General features: G+C 48.8%; 3 protein-coding genes across 4 annotated transcripts in view; 1 reads left to right on the top strand and 2 right to left on the bottom strand.

The window, feature by feature from the left end:
- The window catches only part of DNAJC17 (DnaJ heat shock protein family (Hsp40) member C17), a 49,456-nt gene extending 39,329 nt beyond the window's left edge, over positions 1 to 10,127 (bottom strand). Inside the window, exon 1 of the mRNA XM_023189369.2 lies at positions 9,984 to 10,127. Within this exon, the coding sequence (XP_023045137.1) occupies positions 9,984 to 10,061 (78 nt within the window). The 5' untranslated portion in view covers positions 10,062 to 10,127. The remainder of the gene's footprint in view (positions 1 to 9,983) is intronic.
- ZFYVE19 (zinc finger FYVE-type containing 19) lies at positions 9,693 to 17,243 on the top strand. The gene is made up of 11 exons (XM_023189368.2): positions 9,693 to 10,493; positions 11,792 to 11,913; positions 12,081 to 12,131; positions 12,525 to 12,643; positions 12,744 to 12,889; positions 13,319 to 13,424; positions 15,318 to 15,521; positions 15,950 to 16,029; positions 16,380 to 16,478; positions 16,610 to 16,737; positions 16,815 to 17,243. The coding sequence occupies exons 1-11, from the start codon at positions 10,440 to 10,442 to the stop codon at positions 16,891 to 16,893; spliced, it is 1,188 nt and encodes a 395-aa protein (XP_023045136.1). The 5' UTR covers positions 9,693 to 10,439; the 3' UTR covers positions 16,894 to 17,243.
- A 905-nt stretch (positions 17,244 to 18,148) lies between these two features.
- Positions 18,149 to 24,247, bottom strand: part of PPP1R14D (protein phosphatase 1 regulatory inhibitor subunit 14D) — a 23,587-nt gene continuing 17,488 nt past the window's right edge. Inside the window, exons 2-5 of one of the 2 annotated variants that reach the window (XM_023189366.1) lie at positions 19,956 to 20,073; positions 18,865 to 18,948; positions 18,657 to 18,689; positions 18,343 to 18,457 (exon numbers count right to left, since the gene is read on the bottom strand). In XM_023189366.1, the coding sequence (XP_023045134.1) occupies positions 18,343 to 18,457; positions 18,657 to 18,689; positions 18,865 to 18,948; positions 19,956 to 20,073 (350 nt within the window). Of the gene's footprint in view, positions 18,458 to 18,656; positions 18,690 to 18,864; positions 18,949 to 19,955; positions 20,074 to 24,247 lie in introns of both variants that reach the window. The other variant, XM_023189367.1, reaches the window with a different exon arrangement.

Here is a 24,247-nt window from a genome sequence, read left to right as displayed (position 1 = left end):
CCTTCCTGGATTTTTTACATTCTAATGGGGAGAGCAATGGTAAGCAAATGGGCATGTACTATATAATGTGTAGTAGTGAGATCTACTTCGAAATATACAGCAGATAAGGGTGTGGGGGTAGCTCATTTAAATAGGTGGTCAGGAAGAGCCTCTCTAAGCAGATGATATTTGAATGGAAATCTGAATTAGGTGTGGGAGATAGACAACTGCCCAGAGAAAGAATGTTCTAGCAGAAGGATTAGCATGTATAAAGGCCCTGAAAATCAGGAATGTGTTAGCTGTGCTGGAAAAAATCACAGGAGGCCCACTTCACACTTACTAGGATGGTTATTATCCAAAGAAAACAGAAAATTAAGTGTTGAAGGATGTGGAGAAAATGGAACTCCTGTGCATTGCTGGTGGGAAGGTTAAATGGCACAGCCATTGTGGAAGCCGGTATTTTTACCGGCTTAAACATTAAACATAGAATTACCATATGATCTAGCAGTTCTCCTTCTGGGTATACACTCAAAAGAACTGTTTTGTTTTTGTGACCCAATCTTGCTCTGTCACCAAGGCTGGAGTGGAGTGGTTCAATTCACTATAGCCTTGACCTCCTGGGCTAAAGCAATGCTCCCACCTCAGCCTCCCAAGTAGAGTAGCTGGGACTACAGAAGTGTGCCACCACAATGAGCTAATTTCTTCTTGTCTTTTTTGTAGAGACAAGGTTTTGCCATGTTGCTCAGGCTGATCTCAAGCTCCTAGGCTCAAGCAATCCTGCCCCAGTCTCCCAAAGTGCTGGGATTACAGGCATTAACCACCGCACTAGCACAAGAAATTAGAGTAGGGACTCTGCCAGGGATCGTAGTTCATGCCTGTAATCCCAGCACTTTGGGAAGCCAAAGCAGAAGGATAACTTCAGGTCAGGAGTTTGAGACCAGCCTGGGCAACATAGCAAAACCCCATCTCTACAAAAAATTTAAAAATCAGCTGGGCATGGTGGTACATGCCTGTAGTTCTAGCTACTCAGGAGACTGAAGTGGGAGGATGGCTTGGGCCCAGGAGGTTGAGGCTGTAGTGAGCTGTGATCGTGCAATTTCACTCCAGCCTGGGCAACAGAGCAAGACCCTGTTTCAACAACCACAAAAAATTCATAAAGTAGGAACCCAAACAGATTTCTTTTCTTTTCTTTTCTTGAGACAGACTTTCGCTCTTGTTGCCCAGGCTGGAGTGCAATGGCACAATCTTGGCTCATTGCAACCTCCGCCTCTGGGTTCAAGTGATTCTGCTGCCTCAGCCTCCCTAAGTAGCTGGGATTACAGGTGCCTGCCACCATGCCCAGCTAATTTTTCTATTTTTAGTAGAGCTGAGGTTTCACTATGTTGGCCAAGTTGGTCTTGAACTCCTGACCTTAGATGATGCACCTGCCTCAGCCTCCCAAAGTGCTGGGATTACAGGTGTGAGCCACAGCGCCCAGCTGATTTCTTTTCTTTTTTTTTTTTTTTTGAGATAGAGTCTCGCTCTGTTGCCCAGGCTGGAGGGCAGTAGCACGATCTCGGCTCACTGCAACCTCCACCTCCTGGGTTCAAGCGATTCTCCTGCCTCAGCCCCCCTGGGTAGCTGGGATTATAGGCACCCACCACCATGCCTGGCTAGTTTTTCTATTTTCAGTAGAGTCAGGGTTTCACCATATTGGCCAGGCTGGTCTTGAACTCCTGACTTCAGGCAGTCCACCAGCCTTGGCCTCCCAAAGTGCTGGGATTACAGGTGTAAGCCACGGCACCTGGCTCAAACAGATTTCTAACCCACATTCATACTAGCATTATTCACAATAGTCAAAAGCTGGAAACAACCAAAATATTCATTGATAGATGAATGGATAAACGCAATGTGGTATATACATAAAATGGAATATTATTCAACCTCAGAAAGGAAGGAAGCTCTGACACATGCTACAACATGGCTGAACCTTGAAAGCATGATGTTAATTAAGCGAAATAAGCCTACACAAAAGGACAAATATTGCATGGTTCCACTTACATGAGGTTCATAGAATAGTCAAATTCATATAGAGAAAGAAAGTAGAAGAGTGGTTCACAGTAGCTGGGGGGAGGAGGGAACGGGGAATCACTGTTTGTTGAGTACAGAGTTTCAGTTTGAAGTGATGGAAAAGTTCTAGAGATGGATGGTGGTGATGGCTGCACAACAATGTAAATGTACTTAATGCCACTGAATCCTATAATCAAAAAGGATGAAAATGGTAAGTAGTAAAATGTGTGTTAAATATATTGTTTATCACAATGTTGTAGGAAATATCAGGAGGACCGATGCGGCTGGAGCACACTGAGCAAAGGGGAGAGTGGTGGCAGGGAACATGCAGGACAGGCAATAAGGGCCACGTGGGCCAGGGGAAGGACTTCCGATTTCATTCTAGGACTGGTGAGAAGCCACTGGGAGTTGTGACCAGAGGTGACAAAATCTGATTCACATTCTAAAGGCTCACTCTGGCTGCTGTGTGAAGAGGATCAAGAGGATCAAGAACAGAAATAGGAAAAGGATTCGAAGGCCACTGCAGTCACCCAGGTAATTCCTGAGATTACTTTGGAATCTCTCTTGAAGGTTTGCAAACAGCGTGAACTCACGACTTAACCCTTCATTCTGGCAGCGTGGTGCCCCGTCTTGTGAGTGTGTGTGTAAGAATTTGGCGCTCGCTGCTTCAGGCTCTAGCAGGAGACGGATCCTCTCCCCAGGAGCACTTCCACCCGAAACCCTGGTCCTCAACTTAAGGCTTTCCCACAAAAAAAAACCCACACCATGCCCTGCCTGTCTCCTCTAGGGCTGGATGGGGAACAAGGAGAATGGCTGATTGTTAAATCCCCATGAAAGGTGGTGTTTAGCCCACTTCTGGCCTGCTAGGTTTGTTGTGATATGAGGGAAGAACATTTGCAGAAAGGCTCCTTCCGTGTACAGAAAAGCAGAGTGGAACTTGTCCCTAACTTGAACAGGGATGAGCAGATTTTTCTGTAAAGGGCCAGAGAGTAAAAATTTTAGGGAGCTACATAAGGTCTTTGCTGTATATTCTCCTTTGTTGTTTTGTGTTTGTTTCTGTTACTGGATCATATTACTTCTATATTTAATTACCATATGAATCATATGATAATTGTTGAGTCATATGGTAATGCTATGTTTAATTTTTTGAGGAATCATCATACCATCTTAACAGTATCTGCACCACAGCAATGCACAGGGCTCCAATTTCTCTACATCCTCACTAACATTTATTTCTCTCTCTCTCTTTTTACTTTTTATTTTTAGAGACAAGGTCTCGCTCTGTCACGCAGGCTGGAGGGCAATGGCACAATCATAGCGCACTGTAGCCTGGAACTCCTGGGCTCAAGCAATCCTCCCACCTTAGCCTCTCCATAAGCCATCACACCAGGGGTTTTTTTTTTGCCTTTTTTTTTTTTTTTGTCTTCATAATAGCTATCTTAATGGGTGTGAAGTGGTATCACAACATTGTTTGTTTGTTTTTTGAAACGGAGTCTTGCTCTGCTGCCCAGGCTGGAGTGCAGTGGCACGATCTCTGCTCACTGCAACCTCTGCCTCCCAGGTTCAAGCGATTCTCCTGCCTCCTCGAGTAGATGAGACTACAGGCGCCTGCCACTACGCCTGGCTAATTTTTGTGTTTTTAGTAGAGATGGGGTTTCACCATTTTGGCCAGGCTGGTCTTGAACTCCTGACCTCAGGTGATCCACCTGCCTCTGCCTCCCAAAGTGCTGGGATTACAGGTGTGAGCCACCGTGCCCGGACTCAAAATGGTTTTGATCTGCATTTACCTAATGACTAGTGAATTTGAGCATCTTTTCATGTGCTTATTGGCCATTTGTATTATCTTCTTTGGAGAAATGTCTATTGAGGTTCTTTGCCCCCCCCCACCCTCCTTTTTTTAAATTTTTTTACAGACAGAGTTTCACTCTGTCACCCAGGCTGGAGCACAGTGGCATGATCAGAGTTTACTGTAACTTCAAACTCCTGGCTTGGCCATTTTTTAACTGAGTTGTTTGTTTTTTGGTTGTCGAGCTGTGTTTTTTTCCTACAATCATTTAAACATGTAAAACCCATTCTTAGCACATAAGCCATTAAAAAAAAAAGTTGGCTGAGTGTGGTGGCTCACGCCTGTAATCCTAGCACTTTGGGAGGCCGAGGCAGGCGGATCACGAGGTCAGGAGTTCAAGATCAGCTAAGCCAAGATGGTGAAACCCCATCTCTACTAAAAATACAAAAATTAGCCGGGCGTGGTGGCGGGTGCCTGTAATCTCAGCTACTCCGGAGACTGAAGCAGAGAATTGCTTGAACCCGGGAGGCAGAGGTTGCAGTGAGCCAAGATTACACCACCACACTCCAGCTGGGTGACAGCGAGACTCTGTCTCAAAAAAAAAAGGTCATGGGTCATTTGCCCCCTCAAACTGTAGTTTGCCCTACTCCTTCATTTTACATTTGGGGAAAGTCAGGCCCTGAGAGGGGCAGTGACTGCCCTTGGTCTCCTGATTCTCAAGTAAAGTTGTTGCAGTGGTCTCTTTAGCTACTACTTCGTTCATTCAACAAATACTTATTGAGAACCTACTATGTGCCAGTCACCAGGGAAGGGGCTGCTACGGAAGAGCCTGAATCAGATCTGGTCCTCAGAAGCAGGAGTGCAGAGGGCATTAAGGTATGAGACAAATAATCACACAAATAAATACATAAATGCAAACTGAAATAAGTGCTAGAAAAAAGAAAAACCAGCTGCTATGAAAGAGAATATAGGCAAGGCTTCTCTGAGAATGCCATTTCAACTGAGTTCTGAAGGACAAGTAAAAGCAACTCAGATTAGCAGAAGGGGACGAAGGTATTCCTGGCAGAGGAAAATGTATGAATGGGGTAAGAAATTCTATTGAGTATTTTATTAAAAGTGCTAAATAGGGTTTTCAGGGAGTAGTAAGATCATTCCATTTTCTGTGAGGAGAATCGGAGGGGCCCAATAGGTCAGAATGGAATAGGCTGAAAGCAGAAACAAGTTGGCAGGCTCCTCGAAACATTCAGCTGAGTGGATGAGGGCCTGGGCTGGAGTGGTGGTGGTGGAGATAGAGAGGGTGAACAGGTTTGAGGATTATTTGGGAGCCTGACTCATCAGGACCCGGTGATGTTCTAGATGGCATGCGTGAGAGGACAGGGAGGTACTGAGAATGACTCCAGGTTCCTAGCTTGAATAGATGGATGGTGGTGCCATAAGATAGGGAAATCCAAGGAAGGAGCAGGTTTGGAGAGAGAATTGAAAGAGTTCAATTTTTTTTTTTTTTTTTTTTTTTTTGAGACAGATTCTAGCTCTGTCACCCAGGCTGGAGTGCAGTGACTTAATCTCAGCTCACTGCAACATCTGCCTCCCAGGTTCAGGCGATTCTCCTGCCTCAGCCTCCCAGTAGCTGGGACTACAGGCACGTGCCACTGCGTCTGGCTAATTTTTGTATTTTTAGTAGAGATGGGATTTTACCCTGTTGGCCAGGCTGCTCTCAAACTCCTGACCTCAGGTGATCTGCCTGCCTGGGCCTCCCAAAGTGCTGGGATTACAGACATGAGCCACTGCGCCTGGCCAATTTTTGGATGTAGTAAGATTTAGACTGCTGTGAAACATCCAAACGGAGGGATCAAACAAGCAGATAGATACCTGGATTAGGGATTCAGAGAAGTAGTCTGAACACAAGTTAAATTTGGTAGTGGTGCTCATCACTACCACTGAACCGTGCTGGACAGGGCCAGGAGCCTTAGTAGAAGGAGCAGAGGCCTGAGCTGGGCATCAGGGCATCAGGGTTCTAGTCTCAGTTCTGCCACTAACCAACTTCTCTGAGCTGCAGTTTCGCTATCAGTAACACAGGGAGCTTGGCCTCCATCAGGGCTTCTTTAACCTTTTTTGAATTAAAATTCCCTCCTCTGGCTGGGTGTGGTAGCTCATGCCTATAATCCCAACACTTTTCGGAGGCCAAGGTGGGAGGATTGCTTGAACCCAGGAGTTCAAGACCAACCTGGCCAACATGGTGGAACCCCATCTCTACAAAAATACAAAAATTAGCCGGGCATGGTAGTGCACACCTGTGGTCCCAGCTACTTTTGAGGCTGAGGTGGGAGGACTGCTTGAGGCCAGGAGAAGGAGTTTGCAGTGGGCAGTAATCATGCCATTGACTCCAGCATGGGTAACAGGGAGAGACCCTGACTCAAAATATCACACATGATTTTCAGAGGTTCCTACACCCAGTTCCTGGAGCCTTTCTGTAGAGGCCAAATTGAGAACTCCTAGGCTATTTGGACAAGCAGTTTAGGAGTTCTTCCTTGTATACACTTGAAATGTTTGTGTATCCTCTAGGTTGCCCCGTGACAGCAACCTAGGTTGGCTATGACAGGTATTAAACCATGGTGAGGGGACACCAGGGCCTAGGTCTCTCTTGCTTTCTACCAAAAAGTGTCTGTTGCCATGAAGCTAGCCAGTGTATCCAAAGTGCAAATGGAAATAAGTGCTAGAAAGGAGAACTGGCTGCTATGAAAAAGAAAAATAGGTAAGGCCTCTTTGAGGGTGCCACCTACTTATGCTCCAAAATAGACTGTACGTATTAGTATATACATTTGCTTTCTCAGAATGCCCTGCCTCCATCTCCACGTGTCCAAACTCTGCTCATTCTTCAAGGCCCCAAATACCTTCTCTACTTCCTTTATCCCTTCTCTCAAACTAAAAGCAATCTCAGCCTACACTGAACATCCACAGCACTTTGTACCCCTCTTAAGGAACTTACCATGTCTCCCTTGTATGCATGAATCTTGCCTCTCCTACTAAAAGGCAGGAACAGCACCTGTTACGCTTTATAGAGAAGCTTCACACATATCACTTATCTCATCTGAGTTCGAACTGGATCCCAGTCACTATTGCCCAGCTCAGACCTTGGTCTCTTGCCTAGACACCAGCCCCACCTGACCCCCTAGTGGCAGCTCTTCCATTCCTCCCACCCCCACCCATTTTCATTATGCACACTAGAGTTGAATTTTCTTTTCTTTCCTTTTTTCTTTTCTTTTCTCTTCTCTTTTTTAAGAGAGGCAGGGTCTCACCCTGTCAACCAGGCTGGAATGCAGTGGCAAAATCATAGCTCACTGCAACTTCCCAGGCTCAAGTGATCCTCCCACCTCAGCCTTCCATGTAGCAAGGACTACAGGCATGTAACACCTTGCCTAGCTTTTTTTTTTTTTTTTTTTTTTTTGTATCTATGGAGAGACAGAGTCTCACTATGTTTCCCAGGCTGGTCTCAAACTCCTGACCTCAAGCATTCCTTCCACCTTGGCCTCCCAAAGTGCTGGAATTGCAGGTGTGAGCCATCACATTCAGCTGAATACTTTCTTTAAAATCCAATTATGGGCAGGGCACAGTGGCTCACGCATGCAATCCCAGCACTCTGGGAGACCAAGGCAGGAGGATCACTTGAGCCCAGGAGTTTGAGACCAGCCTGGGCAATACAGCTGGACCGCATCTCTGGGAAAAAAAAAAAAACACACAAAACAAATTAGCCAGGCATGATGATGCACACTTGCAGTCCCAGCTACATGGGAGGCTGAGGTGGGTTCACTTGAGCCCAGGAAGTCGAGGCTGCAGCGAGCTGGGATTATGCCACTGCATTCTAGCCTGAATGAGACAGAGATCTTTTCTCAAAAACTAGAATAAAAAAAAAGAAAATCTGATTATGTAACTTCTCTAATTAATAGAGAATGGCTTCCAACTGACTTCCTCAGGAGTTCTCAAGTTCAGGGTTAGAAACTCTAGATTTCAGCTGGGCATGGTAGCTCACGCCTGTAATCCCAGCACTTTGGGAGGCCAAGGCTGGTGGATCACTTGAGGTCAGGAGTTCAAGACCAGCCTGACCAACATGGTGAAACCCTGTCTCTGATAAAAACACAAAAATTAGCTGGGCGTGGTGGCACATGCCTGTAATCCCAGCTGCTCAGGAGGTTGAGGCAGGAGAATTCCTTGAACCTGGGAGGCAGAGGTTGCAGTGAGCCAAGATTGCACCACTGCACTCCAGCCTGGGCAACAGAGTGAGACTCCATCTCAAAAAAAAAAAAAAAAAAAAAAAAAACTCCAGATTTCCTACTCGGATCTTGGGTGAAATGTCTCAAATAATTTCTCACTAGTAATAAAGTACTAATTAAACAATTTGCAGGCAGGGCATGGTGGCTCACACCTGTAATCCCAGCACTTTGGGAGGCCGAGGTGGGAAGATCACAGAAGAAAAAAAAAAAAAAATTAGCCGGGCATGGTGGTGCACGCCTATGGTCCCAGCTACTCGGGAGGCTGAGGCAGGAGAATCACTTGAACCTGGGAGGCAGAAGTTGCAATTAGCTGAGATCGCGCCACTGCACTCCAGCTCTGGGCGACAGAGCGAGACTCCATCTCAAAAAATAATAATAAACAAAGAATTTAAAAAATAATAATTTGCAAACGTAGAGCACTTAGAATACAATCCAGGAAAAAAAAATACTGTCTAGGACATAGTAAGCATTATACAGGTGTTAGGAATTATTAATCCTAAAATATTAAAACATGAGAGAGGTGGAGCAGATGCTTCTGATGCTTCACAGACATCCCGTGGCCACTTCTGATCTCAACTGCGGCTGCAGGGGACAGATCTGTGCAGGTTGACAGCATCTCTCAGGGACCCCCTGGGTCTCCCTGATTTTCTGCCCCAGAGCTTCCTCTTCTCAAAAGCTCACTCACCCCATGAGCAGGGCAGTCCAGAAGTACAGGGACAATAGTAGGCACTAATTTACTTTTTTCCTTTTTTTTTTTTTTAATTTGGGACGGAGTCTCGCTCTATCACCCAGGCTGGAGTGCAGTGACACAATCTTGGCTCACTGCAACCTCCGCCTCCCGGGTTCCAGCGATTCTCTTGCCTCAGCCTCCCGAGTAGCTGAGGCTATTGGTGCGTGCCACCACGACTGGCTAATTTTTGTATTTTTAATAGAGACGGGGTTTCACCATATTGGCCAGGTTGGTCTCGAACTCCTGACCTCGTGATCCGCCCGCCTCGGCCTCCCAAAGTGCGGGGATTAGAAGTGTGAGCCACCGCGCCCAGCCTAATGGGCACTAATTTTATTCCTTTCTTTTCTTTTTTCTTTTTTGAGAGTCTTGCTCTGCCGCCCAGGATGGAGTGCAGTGGCGCGATCTCGGCTCAGTTGGGCACTAATTTTCATTTGATGAACGCCTCTCCTTCCTATATTGTTAAAACTACCACCATGATCCAGGGTGAGATAACAGAAATCCTAAATCCAGCTTGATCAGTGTTTCACTCCCTGGCATCTTTTATCAACACCTAAGGTAGCATGGAACTCTAGGCCGTCTGCCTTAACCTTCTGATCCTCCTGTTTTTAGCCCACTAACGAGCACATGCTGAGAAGGGCATCAGCTACCTGAAAAGAGTCAATGGGCTAGAGTGGAAAAGAAAATAGAGACAGCAGGGTCATCGGTCACATTGGCAAGGGGGCATGAAAAGGGAGTGAAGAGGCCTTGAGATCTGACTTTTCTTTCGCCCTAGGCTCTAAGTGGAGGAATTAAATCAGCCTGCAGAAGAGACTGAAATGAGGCACCTCTTGTCACAGCCAAGGCAGAAGCGGAAACGGAGGCCGAGACTGCGCAAGCGCAGAGGAGGCTAGCGTTCCCTCGCAGCCTCACCCCGCGGCCTCTAGCAGACAGGGGCCACAGGGAGAGCACTGCCACCCGACGCGAAGAGCCCTCTGTTCCCCGCTTCCTGTTGAGGCCCTCGGACCGTCCAGGAAATGTCTGGGAGCCCGCTGCGGAGGGCATAGGGCCGACCCTCGCTCCCCGCCCAGGATCTGAATGAACCTGGAGAGCGGATACCAGCCGCGGCCGAGGCGCTAGGACAGGAAGGGCCGCCAGACCTCTCAGGATCAGCCTTCCTCGCCACCATTCTCACCTCTTTGTCCGCTGCCTTCTCCTCAACGCCCAGCAGCTCGTACAGGTCCATCTGTAAGAGCTCCTTGGTCACTGCCATGGTTCTGGCCTGACGGATTCGTACTACAACTCCCAAGAGTCTAAGCGCGCGCGGGGACTGCCGACTCCGAGTGGCGCCTAGCCCTCTGGGAATTGTGTTCTGAGTCAGGCTTGACTGACTCTGAGGGAGGCTGGCAGTCGTGAATGAACTACGACTCCCAGCAGCCCCCGTTGCCGCCACTGCCGTAGGCTGGCTGCAGGGGAGCGTCCGGATTCCCCGCTCTAGGTCGCGGCAGGACAGTGCCAGTGGGCGTGTGGGGCGGGGAAGGGCGTGGCAGGGCAGGGAAGGGAAGGGCGGAGCTGGGGTGAGGGTACAAGGGGCCCAGGACTTGGCCGGCGTGACCTCAACTGTGCAGATCCTGCGGTGCTGAGAGTCACCATGGAGAGTAGGTGCTACGGCTGCGCTGTCAAGTTCACCCTCTTCAAGAAGGAGGCGAGTCTTCCCTCCCCGAAAGCTGCAGGGCCAGGGAGGAGAGGAGGGAAAAGCGCGGGACTTAACGTCCAAAACTTGGTCTTACGGCCTCTTTCCAGCTGTGTAGTTTTGATGAAGTCATTGATCCTCAGTTTCCATTTCTGTAAAATGGGACTAACATTCCCTCGCTTTCGGAGTTTATGTGAGGGTCCACTGAAGTCCTTTAGGTTGAGAGTTCCCTATAAACTAAAGTGCGCTGCCGTCATTTTTGCAACGCTACTCTTTTTTGTCGGCCCAGTGTAGCATCTGGCGGTTTTTTTCTCTCCACCCTGCTCCTCCGAAGCGCGGTGTCCATCACACCAAGCCCGTTACTCTGTCTGCTCTGAACCTTCCCCATCCCGCAGCCCGCCCTTCTCCAGGACGCTCGAGTTCGGTTACCACACTTCTTCCTGATTCAGGGGCCCCATGGTGAAGAGTAGCTGTCCTGTCTTTATCACAGACCTGCCAGATTCCTCTGGTAAACTGCAGGCTCCCTCTGCCTCAGCTGTGGCTAGGGATTCTGACCAAGAGATGATGGGAACCAGAAGGAGTAAATTAGTATCACATAGGAAGCCAAATAAACCTTCATTTGGCTTGAATAAGATGCTGGAAATCGAGGAATTGCTTTACTCTCCACCAGCGTTTACCAACCAGGATTTTGGAGTCAGGGTTCAAGTCTGAGCTCTGCTGTCTTACTGAGGGGGTGACCTTGGTTTGGATAAGTTATGTAACCTCTCTGTCCCTCTCGAAACAAGGATAATTATGGTTGGCATCAAGATTAAGTAAAATAATGTGTGTAAATTGTGAGGAATAAATCACATGATGAATGTTAAGTACTGGGTTTAGTGCCTGGTACATAGTAAGTGCTTAATAAATGGAGGCTATTGTTAGTCCATCCTGAGCCAAGCCTCCCTCCATCTGTGCAAGAGCAGAGGAGGCATGGGCTCTGCCCTGTCTCTGATTCTCCTTTGTGGAAGAGTCAGTGGCCTGAAATACTGGGTTTTATCTATCTGTCTTCTACACCCCTGGGTCAGGGAATTGAACACAGGGTAGAAAGCATGGGAATTTTGTATAAACCTTCATTTGGCTTGAATAAGATGCTGGAAACCGAGGAATTGCTTTACTCTCCACCCCTAGGCCTTAGGGGTCCCACTCCTCTTCCTCCTCCCGGCAGCTGGCCATAACTTCAGTGACTTCTCTGTGTGTGTGCTTGGAGAGTCCCTGGGAGCAGCCTGCAGGGGCAGGTGAGAGGTGGATCTCCTGTTTCATGTTTCTTGTAGTATGGCTGTAAGAATTGTGGCAGGGCCTTCTGTTCAGGCTGCCTAAGCTTCAGTGCAGCAGTGCCTCGGACTGGGAACACCCAACAGAAAGTCTGCAAGCAATGCCACGAGGTCCTGACCAGGTGAGAGGCAGGCATGGGTGAAAGTTCAGTCAAGTATGGCAGTGGGCATCTGGCCAGCCCTCACAGCTTTGTACTCTGTGGCAAGAGTCAGCCGAGGAAGTGTTTGGAGTGGGGGGCACTACCTGGTGGGATGGCAGGACTTATAACACTAGATTTCTTCTCTGTAGAGGATCTTCTGCCAATGCCTCCAAGTGGTCACCACCTCAGAACTATAAGAAGTAAGTGCTGAAGAGAAAAAGACAAAGAGGGTTGGGGAAAGGCTAAGGGAGCCATAGGGAAAGACCCTCCCCGAATCTTCTAGATGAAATGAGCACAGAATCAGGAGAATGCTCTCCTCTCCAGCTCCTGACTGCCCTCTTGGGCCTGTAAAGCAGCTCTTCAGCCCTCTCTCCAGGACAGGCACTCGGTATAGCTTGTCCTTTCAGCTGGACACTCTGGCTGGTCAGCCAGGTTGGGCTGCAGGGTGGCATGAGTGAGGGGCACAGCAGATTGCCCACTGGAGGCCTCCCTAGGTGCCCAGAAATGATTCGATTTGAATGGGAAACAGTGAGTGGGTGCCTTCACTCTTCTCTTCTGCCTTCTTCAAGAGCCTCTATCTCATATCCTGCCAGGCGTGTGGCAGCCTTGGAAGCCAAGCAGAAGCCCAGCACTTCCCAGAGCCAGGGACTGACCCGACAAGACCAGATGATTGCTGAGCGCCTAGCACGACTCCGCCAGGAGAACAAGCCCAGTGAGTGGGGGCAGATGGGGTTGCCTAGAGGACACAGTCCAGGGCTTCTGGGACTGAGATGCCTCTGGCCCTTACAAGGCTCCCTCCGTGCCAATTGCAGAGTTAGTCCCCTCACAGGAAGAGATAGAGGCACGACTGGCTGCGCTAAAGGGTGAACGTCAGGGTTCCATCCCTTCCACCCGGGAAATGGAGGCACGACTTGCAGCGTTGCAGGGCAGAGTTCTACCTTCTCAAACCCCCCAGCCGGTGAGTGTTATGGCTTAGGAGAGAAGCGGGAGTGCTAGGGGAGGACCCAGCAGACGCCCAGACACAGGTATTGGGGTGGTACAAAAGTAATTGCCGTTTTTGTCATGACTTTTAATGGCAAAAACCTCAGTTACTTTTGCACCAACGTTTGTATTTTATGTACTTTGCAGGAGTTGGCAAAGCCTCCCACCCCTACCTCCTGATCCTCAGGCCTGCTACCAGACCCGGGGACCAGGGACAAACATCACAATTGGGTAGGGCAGGAAAAAGTGGCCCCTCAGTCCAGTTGGGGACTGCCAGACCTGCCTGATTATGTGGGCCGTGGATCCTTCTCCTTTCCCTGGGCTTTGAGAACTTTAGCATCCATCCCTGACCTAGACTGCTTCTGGGCTACCCCTGCTCTCCACTGAGGTTTCCTCATCTGGGCAGGCACATCACACACCAGACAACAGGACCCAAGCCCAGCAGACACAGGATCTGCTAACGCAGCTGGCAGCTGAGGTGGCTATCGAAAGCTGGAAAGGAGGAGGCCCAGGTAACCCCTCCACTTGGCTCCCTAGGAATCTGCCCCACCTCTTTCCCCAGACTGGAGAGGCTCTGCTGTCTGCCCTCTGGGAGATGAATGTAAATCAGAGAGTGATCAACATTATGAGAGTTACCATTCGTTGAGTGCTTACTCCAAAGGGAGCCAGTGTAAGTCTAGTGTTTAAGTGCACGGGCTTTAGAATCAGACAGTGACTCCCAGTTCTACCACGTATTAGCTGTGTGATGCTGGACAAGTTACTTGACCTAAGTCTCACTTTCCTCATGTGTAAAATGAAGATATGTATGGAAAAACCTACCTCAGGGAAATCACAAGAAGTAAATGAGATAATCCAATAAGTGCTTGGGATGGTATCTGACTCATAGTGAGTACTCAGTGAATATTCTCTGCAATCATGATGTAGATAAGGAGGAAGAGGCTATTTAGTAGCACCAGCCACATCTCAATGCTCAGTAGCCACATGGGCTTCATGGCTGCCATCTTGGGCAGCACAGATATAGAACATGATGTGGAATGTTTCCATCATCATAGAACATTCTGTTGGACAGTGCTGTTTGAAGGCTTCAGAGCAGTGTTTTTCAACAAAGGATGATTTTGCCCCCCAGGCTACTTGTGGCAACGTTTAGAGACTTTTTGGTTGTCACAACTCAGGATATTACTGGCACCTAGAGGATAGAAGCCAGGGATGCTACTAAATCTACTGTGTCACAGGACAGCACATCACAATGAAGAATTACCCAGTCCAGAGTGTCAAGAGAACTAAGATTGAGAAATCCTGCTTTAGAGGCACAATCTCATTGAATAGCCTCAATAATCTTAGGAGGCCAGGTGTGGTGGCTCATGCCTGTAATCCTAAACACTTAAGGAGGCAGAGGCAGGAAGGAGGATAGCTTGAACCCAGAAGTTTAAGACTTGCCAGGGCAACATAGCAAGACCCTGTTTAAAAACAAAAAAATCTTACAAGGTATATACTATTCTTTTTTATAAATGAGGAAACAGGCCTGATGAGCTTGAGGAACTTGAGCAAGGTCACACAGACATTAAGCTGCAGAGATGAGACTTAAACTTGAGCTGTGATTTTAAACCTCTTTCTCTGAAACACTAAACTGAAGGTGACTGTGTCAGAGCCACACCTAATCTGGTAAAATTCTTCCTGCTCAGTGATATACAAGCTCTTGGCTTCATTGCCCTCTCTGTGCTGATCCCAGGAAATGCTAATTCCTGCCCTAAAAGGCAAAGAGACTGACTGAACCTTGGCCTCATCATGTCTTGTTCCTTTAGGGCAGTGATTCTCAAACCATAGGACACCCACCCTCAGGACAGAATGTTAAAATATCAGGTAGATGCGGATGGATGTGGTTGGAAAAGACATGGCTGAGATTACTGGTTTTTTACAATTGGGAAAATGGAGGAATACTGATTTTATTTGTAATAGAAACCATAGGCGCTAGTGCTGAGCAAAAAGCTGATGATCTGTGATTAGAAAGGGTTGAGAAAGGCCAGGCGTGATGACTCACGCCTGTAATCCCAGCACTTTGGGAGGCCGAGGCGGGTGGATCACAAGGTCAGGAGTTGGAGACCAACATGTTGAAACCTTGTCTTTACTAAAATTACAAAAATTAGCCGGGCATGGGGGCACGTGCCTATAATCCCAGCTACTCAGGAGGCTGAGGCAGGAGAATTGCTTGAATCCAGGAGGCGGAGGTTGCAGTGAGCTGAGATCGCACCACTGCATTCCAGCCTCGGTGACAGAGCGAGACTCCGTCTCAAAAAAAAAGAAAGAAAATTATTTAAGAGAAAGAAAGTGTTGAGAAATGGGCTCGCTGGCTTCTAAGGAGAGATCTTGGGATGTCTCCGCCTCTCTGATGGCATTACCCCTTCCAGCTGCCTCTCTCCAGAATGACCTCAACCAGGGTGGCCCAGGGAGCACTAATTCCAAGAAGCAGGCCAGCTGGTCCTTGGAGGAGGAGAAGAGCAGACTGCTGGCTGAGGCAGCACTTGAGTTGCGGGAGGAGAACACGAGGCAGGAACGGATTCTGGCCCTGGCCAAGCGACTGGCCATACTGCGGGGACAGGACCCCGAGAGAGGTGAGGCTGGAGAGCAGCTGCTCACTGGTGTCCCTTGATCAAGGCCTCCCTGGCAGGGCTGAGTCAGGTGCTGGGGGTCTTTGTGCCCAGAGATCTGCTGAGCCCAGCCCAGAGCCACAAGGAAGGTGGTAGAGCAAAGCAGTGGGTGAGGAGGAGTCAGGGGCAGCCATGAGGGCAGGGGACCTTCAGTCCATTAAGGGGCTGAGGTTTCCACTCCTGCCTCCAACCTAGCCCTCAGGCCTGCTTCAGTGATGGCAGGGCTGGGGCAGGCAGGGACAGGTCTGATCAGGGTAGCTGAAGAGGCTTCTCAGCTCTGAAATAAGTGCCCCTGGGAACCGAACCAGTTCTGGGAGGCAGGAGGGCAGCCACTCATGTGAAATCTCTCACCCTCACTCCCCCCTTCCCCTGTTCCCGTCTCCCTCTTCAAGTGACCCTCCAGGACTATCGCCTCCCAGACAGTGATGACGACGAGGATGAGGAGACAGCCATCCAGAGAGTCCTGCAGCAGGTGGGCCTGGCTTACTCACCTGCCACCCCTTGTCCCATCTCTGTCTCATTGCCCCACCTCCACTGTGGTTGGACAGTAACTGTGAAGCTCTTTCAGGGACAAGAGAGGAATAGAGGAAGTAAGGTACTCAGTGGGGTGTGGGAGCCTCATTGGGAGTTCTCACTGGGCCCCCACTGTCCCTGTGACCCAGACCCGCCCACTGGTCCCTGGAGATAGGGTATCAGCAGCCACAAGCCACAAGTAAAGAAAAAGATGAGTTTGAGAAGCTAAGTCCACAGCACACAGAAATAGTGGGAGATGGAGGGCCTGGGCCTGGAGCAGGCAGTGGTACCTTTTCACCCTGTCTGCAGCTCACTGAAGAAGCTGCCCTGGATGAGGCAAGTGGCTTTAACATCCCTGCAGAGCAGGCTTCTCGACCCCGGACCCAACCCCGAAGGCCAGAGCCTGAGGTGAGAAAAGCCCCAGGTGCAGACCCCCAGGCCGCCCACAGCCTTGCTTCCTGCCTGGCTGACTGCTCCTGCAGTGGTTCCCACACCCCACTGGGTACCTTACTTCCTCTATTCCTTTCCGGTCCCTGAAGGCCCAGGATGTGGACCCCAGGCCTGAGGCTGAGGAAGAGGAGCTCCCCTGGTGCTGCATCTGCAATGAGGATGCCACCCTACGCTGCGCTGGCTGCGACGGCGACCTCTTCTGTGCCCGCTGCTTCCGGTGGGTGCAGGTGGAATGTTCTGTGGGAGGGCTCAAGGGCTGCCTGGATCCCTGACTTGTATCCCTTTGTTCCACAGAGAGGGCCATGATGCCTTTGAGCTTAAAGAGCACCAGACATCTGCCTACTCCCCTCCACGTGCAGGCCGAGAGCACTGAGGACACCCTGGTTCTCCCGGAAAGGCAGTCCCACAGGCAGTGGCACCCATTTCTGGGCCCAGCCACAGGACGTCTGATGGGAGAGCTTGTCTGGCTCTACTGATGATGGATAGGCCCCTTCCTGAGCTTCGGTGTCCCTGGAATGAGGAAAGATTCTCTATTCGAGAAGATGACTGGGAGGGCCGAGGGAAGAAGTCGGGGCCCTCCTATCAGAAGCCCAGACTGGAAGTGAGAGGCATGATGGGGACAGACCAGACTGAATCTACGGGTGAGCCCTGTAACCTGGCTCTGGGGCACAGGGCCCTCCCTTGGCACTTAGTGGATCTAATAAAGTATGTTGATTCATTGGGCCTAGCATCTCATTTCTACAACCCTGTGAGCCTGGGCCCTGTGAGCGGTGGCAGGAACAGAGCAGGCTGTAAGCACAGTTGTGGGGAATGGGGGAAAAGGTTGAGCCATCCTATGAACTTCTCCAGGCAGGAGCAACCCTACCCATCCTGGTGGCGTCACACGAAGTAAACATGCGCATTCATTCAACTGAACTGTGCTCCAGCTCTGGGCAGCCCCATTTAGCCACCAGGCCCCACCATCTTGGATTTCTCAGCCTCTCCACTACTCACACAATGCATGCTGGAACAATGCACACACACCCTGCTTCCTGCCATACTGGCAAAGGACCCCACCTCCTAGGGCTCCTGTACCAACCTGCCTGCCATTCAGTCTCAGTATCTCTCTTCCAGTGATGCGCCCTAACCGGACCCCTGACCTCTCGGCATGTACCCTTTACATGCCTCTGCTATTTCTCTTCCTGCCCCTGGCTGGAACCAACTCACTAAGGAGCCCTGGGGCTGAGGTCTACCTCCTACATCATTTGTGGTTGGAGGAGCCTTTTCTGAGGCTCTCGGATCCAGCTAGGTTTTTCCTGTTACTTCCTCTCTAGGATTTGAAACTAGTGTTTGCCATTGGCGTCCCTCTTGTTGATTATGCCAGGAGGCTGTGTACCTTAGGCAGATAATGTCTGCTTGGCCCCTTGGCCTTGCTAGATTGTGATCTCTCTGAAGTGGAGCCGTGACCCTCGTCTTTGAATTCTCGAGTACTTTGGATGGATGGATGGATGGATGGACGGACGGACGGACGGACGGACGGGGTGTGTGGGCACAGCCTAGTGACTTAGGTCGTGGCCTTCCTGTGTATCACTTCATCCTCTCCCTCCCCTGTCCCTCAGCACAGACATGTTCCACACTCCATTGAGCTGGGGCTCCTAAAGGTTTTATCCACTTGGCTGCCAAGGAAGGCATTAGACAACAGCCAGCTCTCTCCCAGAGAGCCCAGCTGACAGAAACTAGTTGTGACCGCACAGACAGTAGGAGCATGCAAATGTCCCTCCTTGTTCACATTTCTGGTTTGTGTCCCAAGGAGCTATTTCCCTCTTAGCCAGGATCTGGAGTTTCAGGGCAGGCCTGGCAGTGCTGAGGCTGCTAAAGATGGTCTTTCAGGCTTATTTCTGAGGCCGGCTGAGTCTCTGGAGTTTCTTGAGTTGACTGAGCAGCTCAGAGATAAAAGCCTGAGGGAGAAACAGGAGTGAGACCAAGGCTTGGGGTCACAGTTCACCCCTCACCCTGCCCTCCCTAATCTTCCCCTACCCCTAACTCCCCAGAGAAGGAGAAGACCCACAGGCAAGCCTTCCCTTCAAATACTCCTCTTCATTAGTTGCCTCCCACATTGGGCCTCCTCTTACCCCAGACCAGCAGAACGTCCCTTACCTCTGTGGGGCGAGGGCAGCTCCCAAGAATGGCCTAGATAGGGGAGAACACAGAGAGGGCCCCAAGTCACAGCACTTTCCCAGAAGTCCCCACCAATCTGCCATGAATTCTCCCCTCTGGGTTGGTTCTCTCCACTCCACCAAAGGAGGCAGAACCTGGGAGTCTGCGTTCCCTCTGACCCAAGGCCAGCTTCTAGCCCCCATCCTACCTCCAGCTGAGTCTTCTGCTCCTCTGTGGATAGATCCATGAGAGCCTCCAGGTCAATCTCAGGCTCAGAAGGGGTTGCTTGATCCTATTTGGAAATCACATGGGTCTCAGAGGGGCCTGACCAGCTGGTGCTGGAATGAAGGTTACTGTCAGGGACTCAACCCACCTCTCTCCATATTCCCATGGTTAGACTTTCTCCTCACTCAGAACACCCATTCAGTTTTCCATTCAACAGTAATTTACTAAACATGTACTATATTTTGGCTGGGTGTGGAGGCTCACACCTGTAATCTCAGCACTTCGGGAGGCCGAGGCAGGCAGATCACCTGAGGTCAAGAGTTCAAGACCAGCCTGGCCAACATGGTGAAACCCCATCTCTACTAAAAATACAAAAATTAACCAGGCATGGTGGTAGATGCCTGTAATCCCAGCTACTTGGGAGGCTGAGGCGGGAAAATCACTTGAACCCGGAACCTGGGAGGCAGAGGTTGCAGTGACCTGAGACTGTGCCACTATACTCCATCCTGGGTGACAGAGGGAGACTTCGTCACACACACACAAAAAAAACATAAAAATAATTAAAAAATTAAAAAAATTAAAGACATCTGATAAGGGACTATTACCCAAAAAATACAAAGAATTACTGACTGGGCACAGTGACTCACACCTGTAATCCCAGCACTTTGGGAGACTGAGGTGGGTGGATTATTTGAGGTCAGGCGTTCGAGACCATCCTGGCCAACTTGGTGAAACCCTGTCTCTACTAAAAATGCAAAAAGTAGCTAGACCTGGTGGCACATGCCTGTAATCCCAGCTATTTGAGAGGCTGAGGCTGGAGAATGGCTTCAACCAGGAGGTGGAGGTTGCAGTGAGTGGAGATCGTGCCACTGTACTCCAGCCTGCCTGGGCGAGACTCTGCCTCAAAACAAAACAAAAACTGGCTATGGTGGCTCATGCCTGTAATCTCAGCACTTTGGGAGGCCAAGGCGGGTGTATCATTTGAGGTCAGGAATTCGAGACCAGCCTGGCCAACATGGTGAAACCCCGTCTCTACTGAATATACAAAAATTAGCTGGGTGTGGTTGTGCACACCTGTAATCCCAGCTACTCCAGGAACTGAAGCAGGAGAATCGATTGAACCCAGGAGGCAGAGGTTGCAGAGAGTGGAGTGCACCACTGCACTCCAGCCTGGGTGACAGAGAAAGACTGTCTCAAAAAAAAAAATTAAATTACAAGAAGAAGATGAACAACGCAATTAAAAAATGGACAAAAGATAAGAACAGACATCCCACTAAAGAAGATATATAGATAGAAAGTGAGTGTATAAAAAGATGCTCAACATCATATGTCATTAGGGAATTGCAAATTAAACCATTCATTCATTCATGTCATTCACTGCTGGTGGGAATGCAAAATGGTATGGCTACTTTGGAAGACAGTTTGGTGGTTTCTCACAAAAGTAAACCTTTTTTTTTGAGACAAAGTAATGCTCTGTCATCCAGGCTGGAGTGCAGTGGTGTGATCAAGGCTTATTGCAGCCTTGACCTTGCAAGCTCAAGGGATCCTCCCACCTCAGCCTCCCAAGTAGCTGGGACCACAGGTGTACACCACCCCACCCAGCTAATTTTTTTATTTTTCGTAGAGACAGAAGTCTCAATATGTTGTCCAGGCTGGTCTCAAACTCCTGGTCTCAAGTGATCCTCCCGCCTCTGCCTCCCAAAGCACTGTAATACCAGGCGTGAGCCACCATGCCCAGCCCTAAACACACTCTTACCATGCTATCCATTAATTACACTCCCTTGGTATTTACCCGAATGAGATGAAAACACATTCACACAAAAACCTGGCACATAGATGACCGGGTGCAGTGGCTCACTCCTGTGATCCCAGCACTTTGGGAGGCCGAGGCGGGTGGATCACAAGGTCAGGAGATTGAGACCATCCTGGCTAAAATCCTGTGAAACCCTGTCTCTACTAAAAATACAATAAATTAGCTGGGCGTGGTGGCGGGTGCCTGTAGTCCCAGCTACCTGGGAGGCTGAGGCAGGAGAATGGTGTGAAGCTGGGACACGGAGCTTGTAGTGAGGCGAGATCACACCACTGCACTCCAGCCTGGGCGACAGAGCGAGACTCTTGTCTCACAAAAATAAATAAATAAATAAATAAATAAATAAATAAATAAATAAATAAATAATAAAACCTGCACACAGATGATCTATAACAGCTTTATTCATACTTGCCAAACGTGGAAGCAACTAAGATAGCCTTCAGTAGGTGAATGGATAAACAAACTGGTATGTCCAGAGAATGGAATATTATTCAGTGCAAAAATGAAATGAGCTATCAAGCCATGAAAAGTCACGGAGGAACCTAAAATGCATATGACAGTTAAATAAGCCAGTTTGAAGCCAGTCACAGTAGCATGCACCTGTATAGTCCCAAGGAGTCTAGCCTGGGCAAAAAAGTGAGAGACACTGTCTCTAAAAAAAAAAAAAAAAAAAAAAAAAAAAAAAATGAAGAAGCCAACCTAAATACTCTATGATCCCAACAATAAGACCTGCTGGAAAAAGTCAAAGTATGGCAATAGTAAAAAGATCAGTGATTGCCACAGGGGAAAGAGGGAGGAGGGACAAGTGGAGCACAGGGGATTCTCAGCACAGTGAAACTCTTCTGTATGACACTATAACGGTGGATACATGTCATGCACAGTTGTCCAAAACCATAGAATACACACCAAGAGTAAAGCCTAATTTAAACCATGGACTTGGTCAATAATGATGTGTCAATGTAAATTCATTGATTGTAACAAATCATATATAATCTTGCTGCTGGGTGGAGGGTAGTGGGGGAAGCTATACATACGTGGGGGCAGGGAGATACGGGAAGTATCTGTGCTTTATGCTCAATTTGTCTGTGAACCTAAAACTGCTCTAGAAGATATGTCTATTAAAAAAAGGACGTGAGCTCAAATACAATAAAATTCATATTTTACTGCTTCAACAAGGACATTCTTTCTGTTATCTTTTCATTTACCCATTTTACAGATGAAGGGGACTTTTTTTTTTTTTTTTTTTTTTTTGAGAGAGTCTCACTCTGTTGCCCAGGCTGGAGTGCAGTGGTGCGATCTCGGCTCACTGCAAGCTCTGCCTCCCAGGTTCAGGCCATTCTCCTGCCTCAGCCTCCTGAGTAGCTGGGACTACAGGCGCCCGCCACTATGCCCAGCTAATTTTTTTTGTATTTTTAGTAGAGACGGGGTTTCACCGTGTTAGCCAGGATGGTCTCTATCTCCGGACCTTGTGATCTGCCCGCCTCGGCCTCCCAAAGTGCTGGGATTACAGGCGTGAGCCACTGCACCTGGCTGAAGAGGACTTTCTTAAGTGAAAACGACGTGGTGGTGAAGAACATGACTACTAGCACAGTTTAGTGCCACTTTCTTGATTCATGTTAAGGGCCACTGTTGCTTTTGCATTATCAGCACAAATGTCAACATACTGGAAAAGGCAAACAAAATCTTAGCATTGGCCAGTAGCAGTGACTCACACTTGTAAGTAATCCCAACACTTTGGGAGGCTGAGGCAGACGGATCACTTGAGGTCAGGAGTTCGAAACCAGCCTAGCCAACTTGGTGAAACCCCCCATCTCTACTAAAAATACAAAAATTAGCCAGGTATGGTGCCATGCGCCTGTAATCCCAGCTACTTGGGAGGCTGAGGCAGGAGAATGGCTTGAACTTGGGAAGCGGAGGCTGTAGTGAGCTATCGCGCCACTGCACTCCAGCCTGGGTGACAGAGCAAGGCTGTCTGTTTCTCAAAAAAATTGATTCTGTTTCTGTTTCTCAAAAAAAAAAAAAAAAAAAAGGTACTGTTATTATGAAAATAATCACAGAACCTTTGAAAGAGTTCTTGGAGGCCGGGCGCGGTGGCTCAAGCCTGTAATCCCAACACTTTGGGAGGCCGAGACGGGCGGATCACGAGGTCAGGAAATCGAGACCATCCTGGCTAACACGGTGAAACCCCGTCTCTACCAAAAAAAAATACAAAAATCTAGCCGGGCGAGGTGGCGGGCGCCTGTAGTCCCAGCTACTCCGGAGGCTGAGGCAGGAGAATGCGGGAACCCGGGAGGCGGAGCTTGCAGTGAGCTGAGATCTGTCCACTGCACTCCAGCCCCGGCGAAAAGAGCGAGACTCCGTCTCAAAAAAAAAAAAAAAAAGAGTTCTTGGAAACCTCCATAGGTCACCAGACCACTTCAAGAACTGATATGTTATCCATTTTTCTGTTGAGATTTTCAGTTTTTTCTTACTGATTTAAGAACTCTTTCTTTTTAACTTACTGAATTCAGATTAACTCTAGATTCCACATATGATGGAAATATCTATTGTGCTGGAGGCGTGCTGTTGGGGAAATACATGTATGTATTTATATAGTTGAATCTAATGGTATTTTCCAGTGTGTATTGCTTTTTTTTTTTTTTTTTTTTTTTTGAGATGCAGTTTTGTTCTTGTTGCTCAGGCTGGAGTGCAATGGCATGATCTCGGCTCACCACAACCTCCGCCTCCTGGGTTCAAGCAATTCTCCTGCCTCAGCCTCCCGAGTAGCTGGGATTACAGGCATGTGCCACCACAGCTGGCTAATTTTGTATTTTTAGTAGAGACTGGGTTTCTCCATGTTGGTCAGGCTGGTCTTGAACTCCCAACCTCAGGTTATCTGCCCACCTTGGCCTCCCAAAGTGCTGGGATTACAGGCATCAGACTCTGCCCAGAGCTTTTTTTTTTTTTTTTTCTTCCAGACAGGGGTCTTGCTCTGTCATCCAAGCTGGCGTGTAGTGGTGCGATCACGGCTCACTGCAGCTTCAACTTCCTGGGCTCCAGCAATCCTCCCACCTCAGCTTCCTGAGTAGCTAGGACCACAGACGTGCACCAACACACCCAGCTGATTTTTATATTTGTGGTAGAAACGGGTTTTCACCATGTTGCCCAGGCTGGTCTTTAACTTCTGAGCTCAAGCAATCCACCTACCTCGGCCACCCAAAGTACTGGGATTACAGGCATGAACCACCCTGCCCGGCCACTACTTTTTTTTGTTTGTTTGTTTTTAATGCTTAACAAGTTTTTCCCATACTGACTTGGACACATATTTTATATTCACGTTTATAATTTTTCACTGCTTTGAGAATTTCACCGTTTTTTAATTTAATTTAATTTTTTTTTGAGGCAAAGTCTTACTCTGTTGCTCAGGCTGGAGGGCAGTGGCGCAATCTCAGGTCACTGCAACCGCGGCATTCCAGGTTCAAGTGATTCTCAATGCCTCAGCTGCCTGAGTAGCTGGGATGAGAGGAGCCCGCCACTGGGCCTGGCTTATTTTGGTTTTGTTTTGTTTTGTTTTGTT

This window comes from Piliocolobus tephrosceles, chromosome 6 (genome assembly GCF_002776525.5).
Source record: "Piliocolobus tephrosceles isolate RC106 chromosome 6, ASM277652v3, whole genome shotgun sequence".
NCBI classification, from domain to species: Eukaryota; Metazoa; Chordata; class Mammalia; order Primates; family Cercopithecidae; genus Piliocolobus; species Piliocolobus tephrosceles.
The sequence above is the reverse complement of the archived record's forward strand: the minus strand, read 5'-3'. Positions and strand labels throughout refer to the sequence as shown.

Bases quoted from the DNA above. Each gene is read 5' to 3' on its own strand.
- ZFYVE19 (XM_023189368.2), top strand. From the start codon at position 10,440: ATGGAGAGTAGGTGCTACGGCTGCGCTGTCAAGTTCACCCTCTTCAAG. The intron at 10,494-11,791 runs GCGAGTCTTCCC...TGTTTCTTGTAG, and splicing joins TCACCCTCTTCAAGAAGGAG to TATGGCTGTAAGAATTGTGG. The intron at 13,425-15,317 runs GTAACCCCTCCA...TACCCCTTCCAG, and splicing joins CTGGAAAGGAGGAGGCCCAG to CTGCCTCTCTCCAGAATGAC.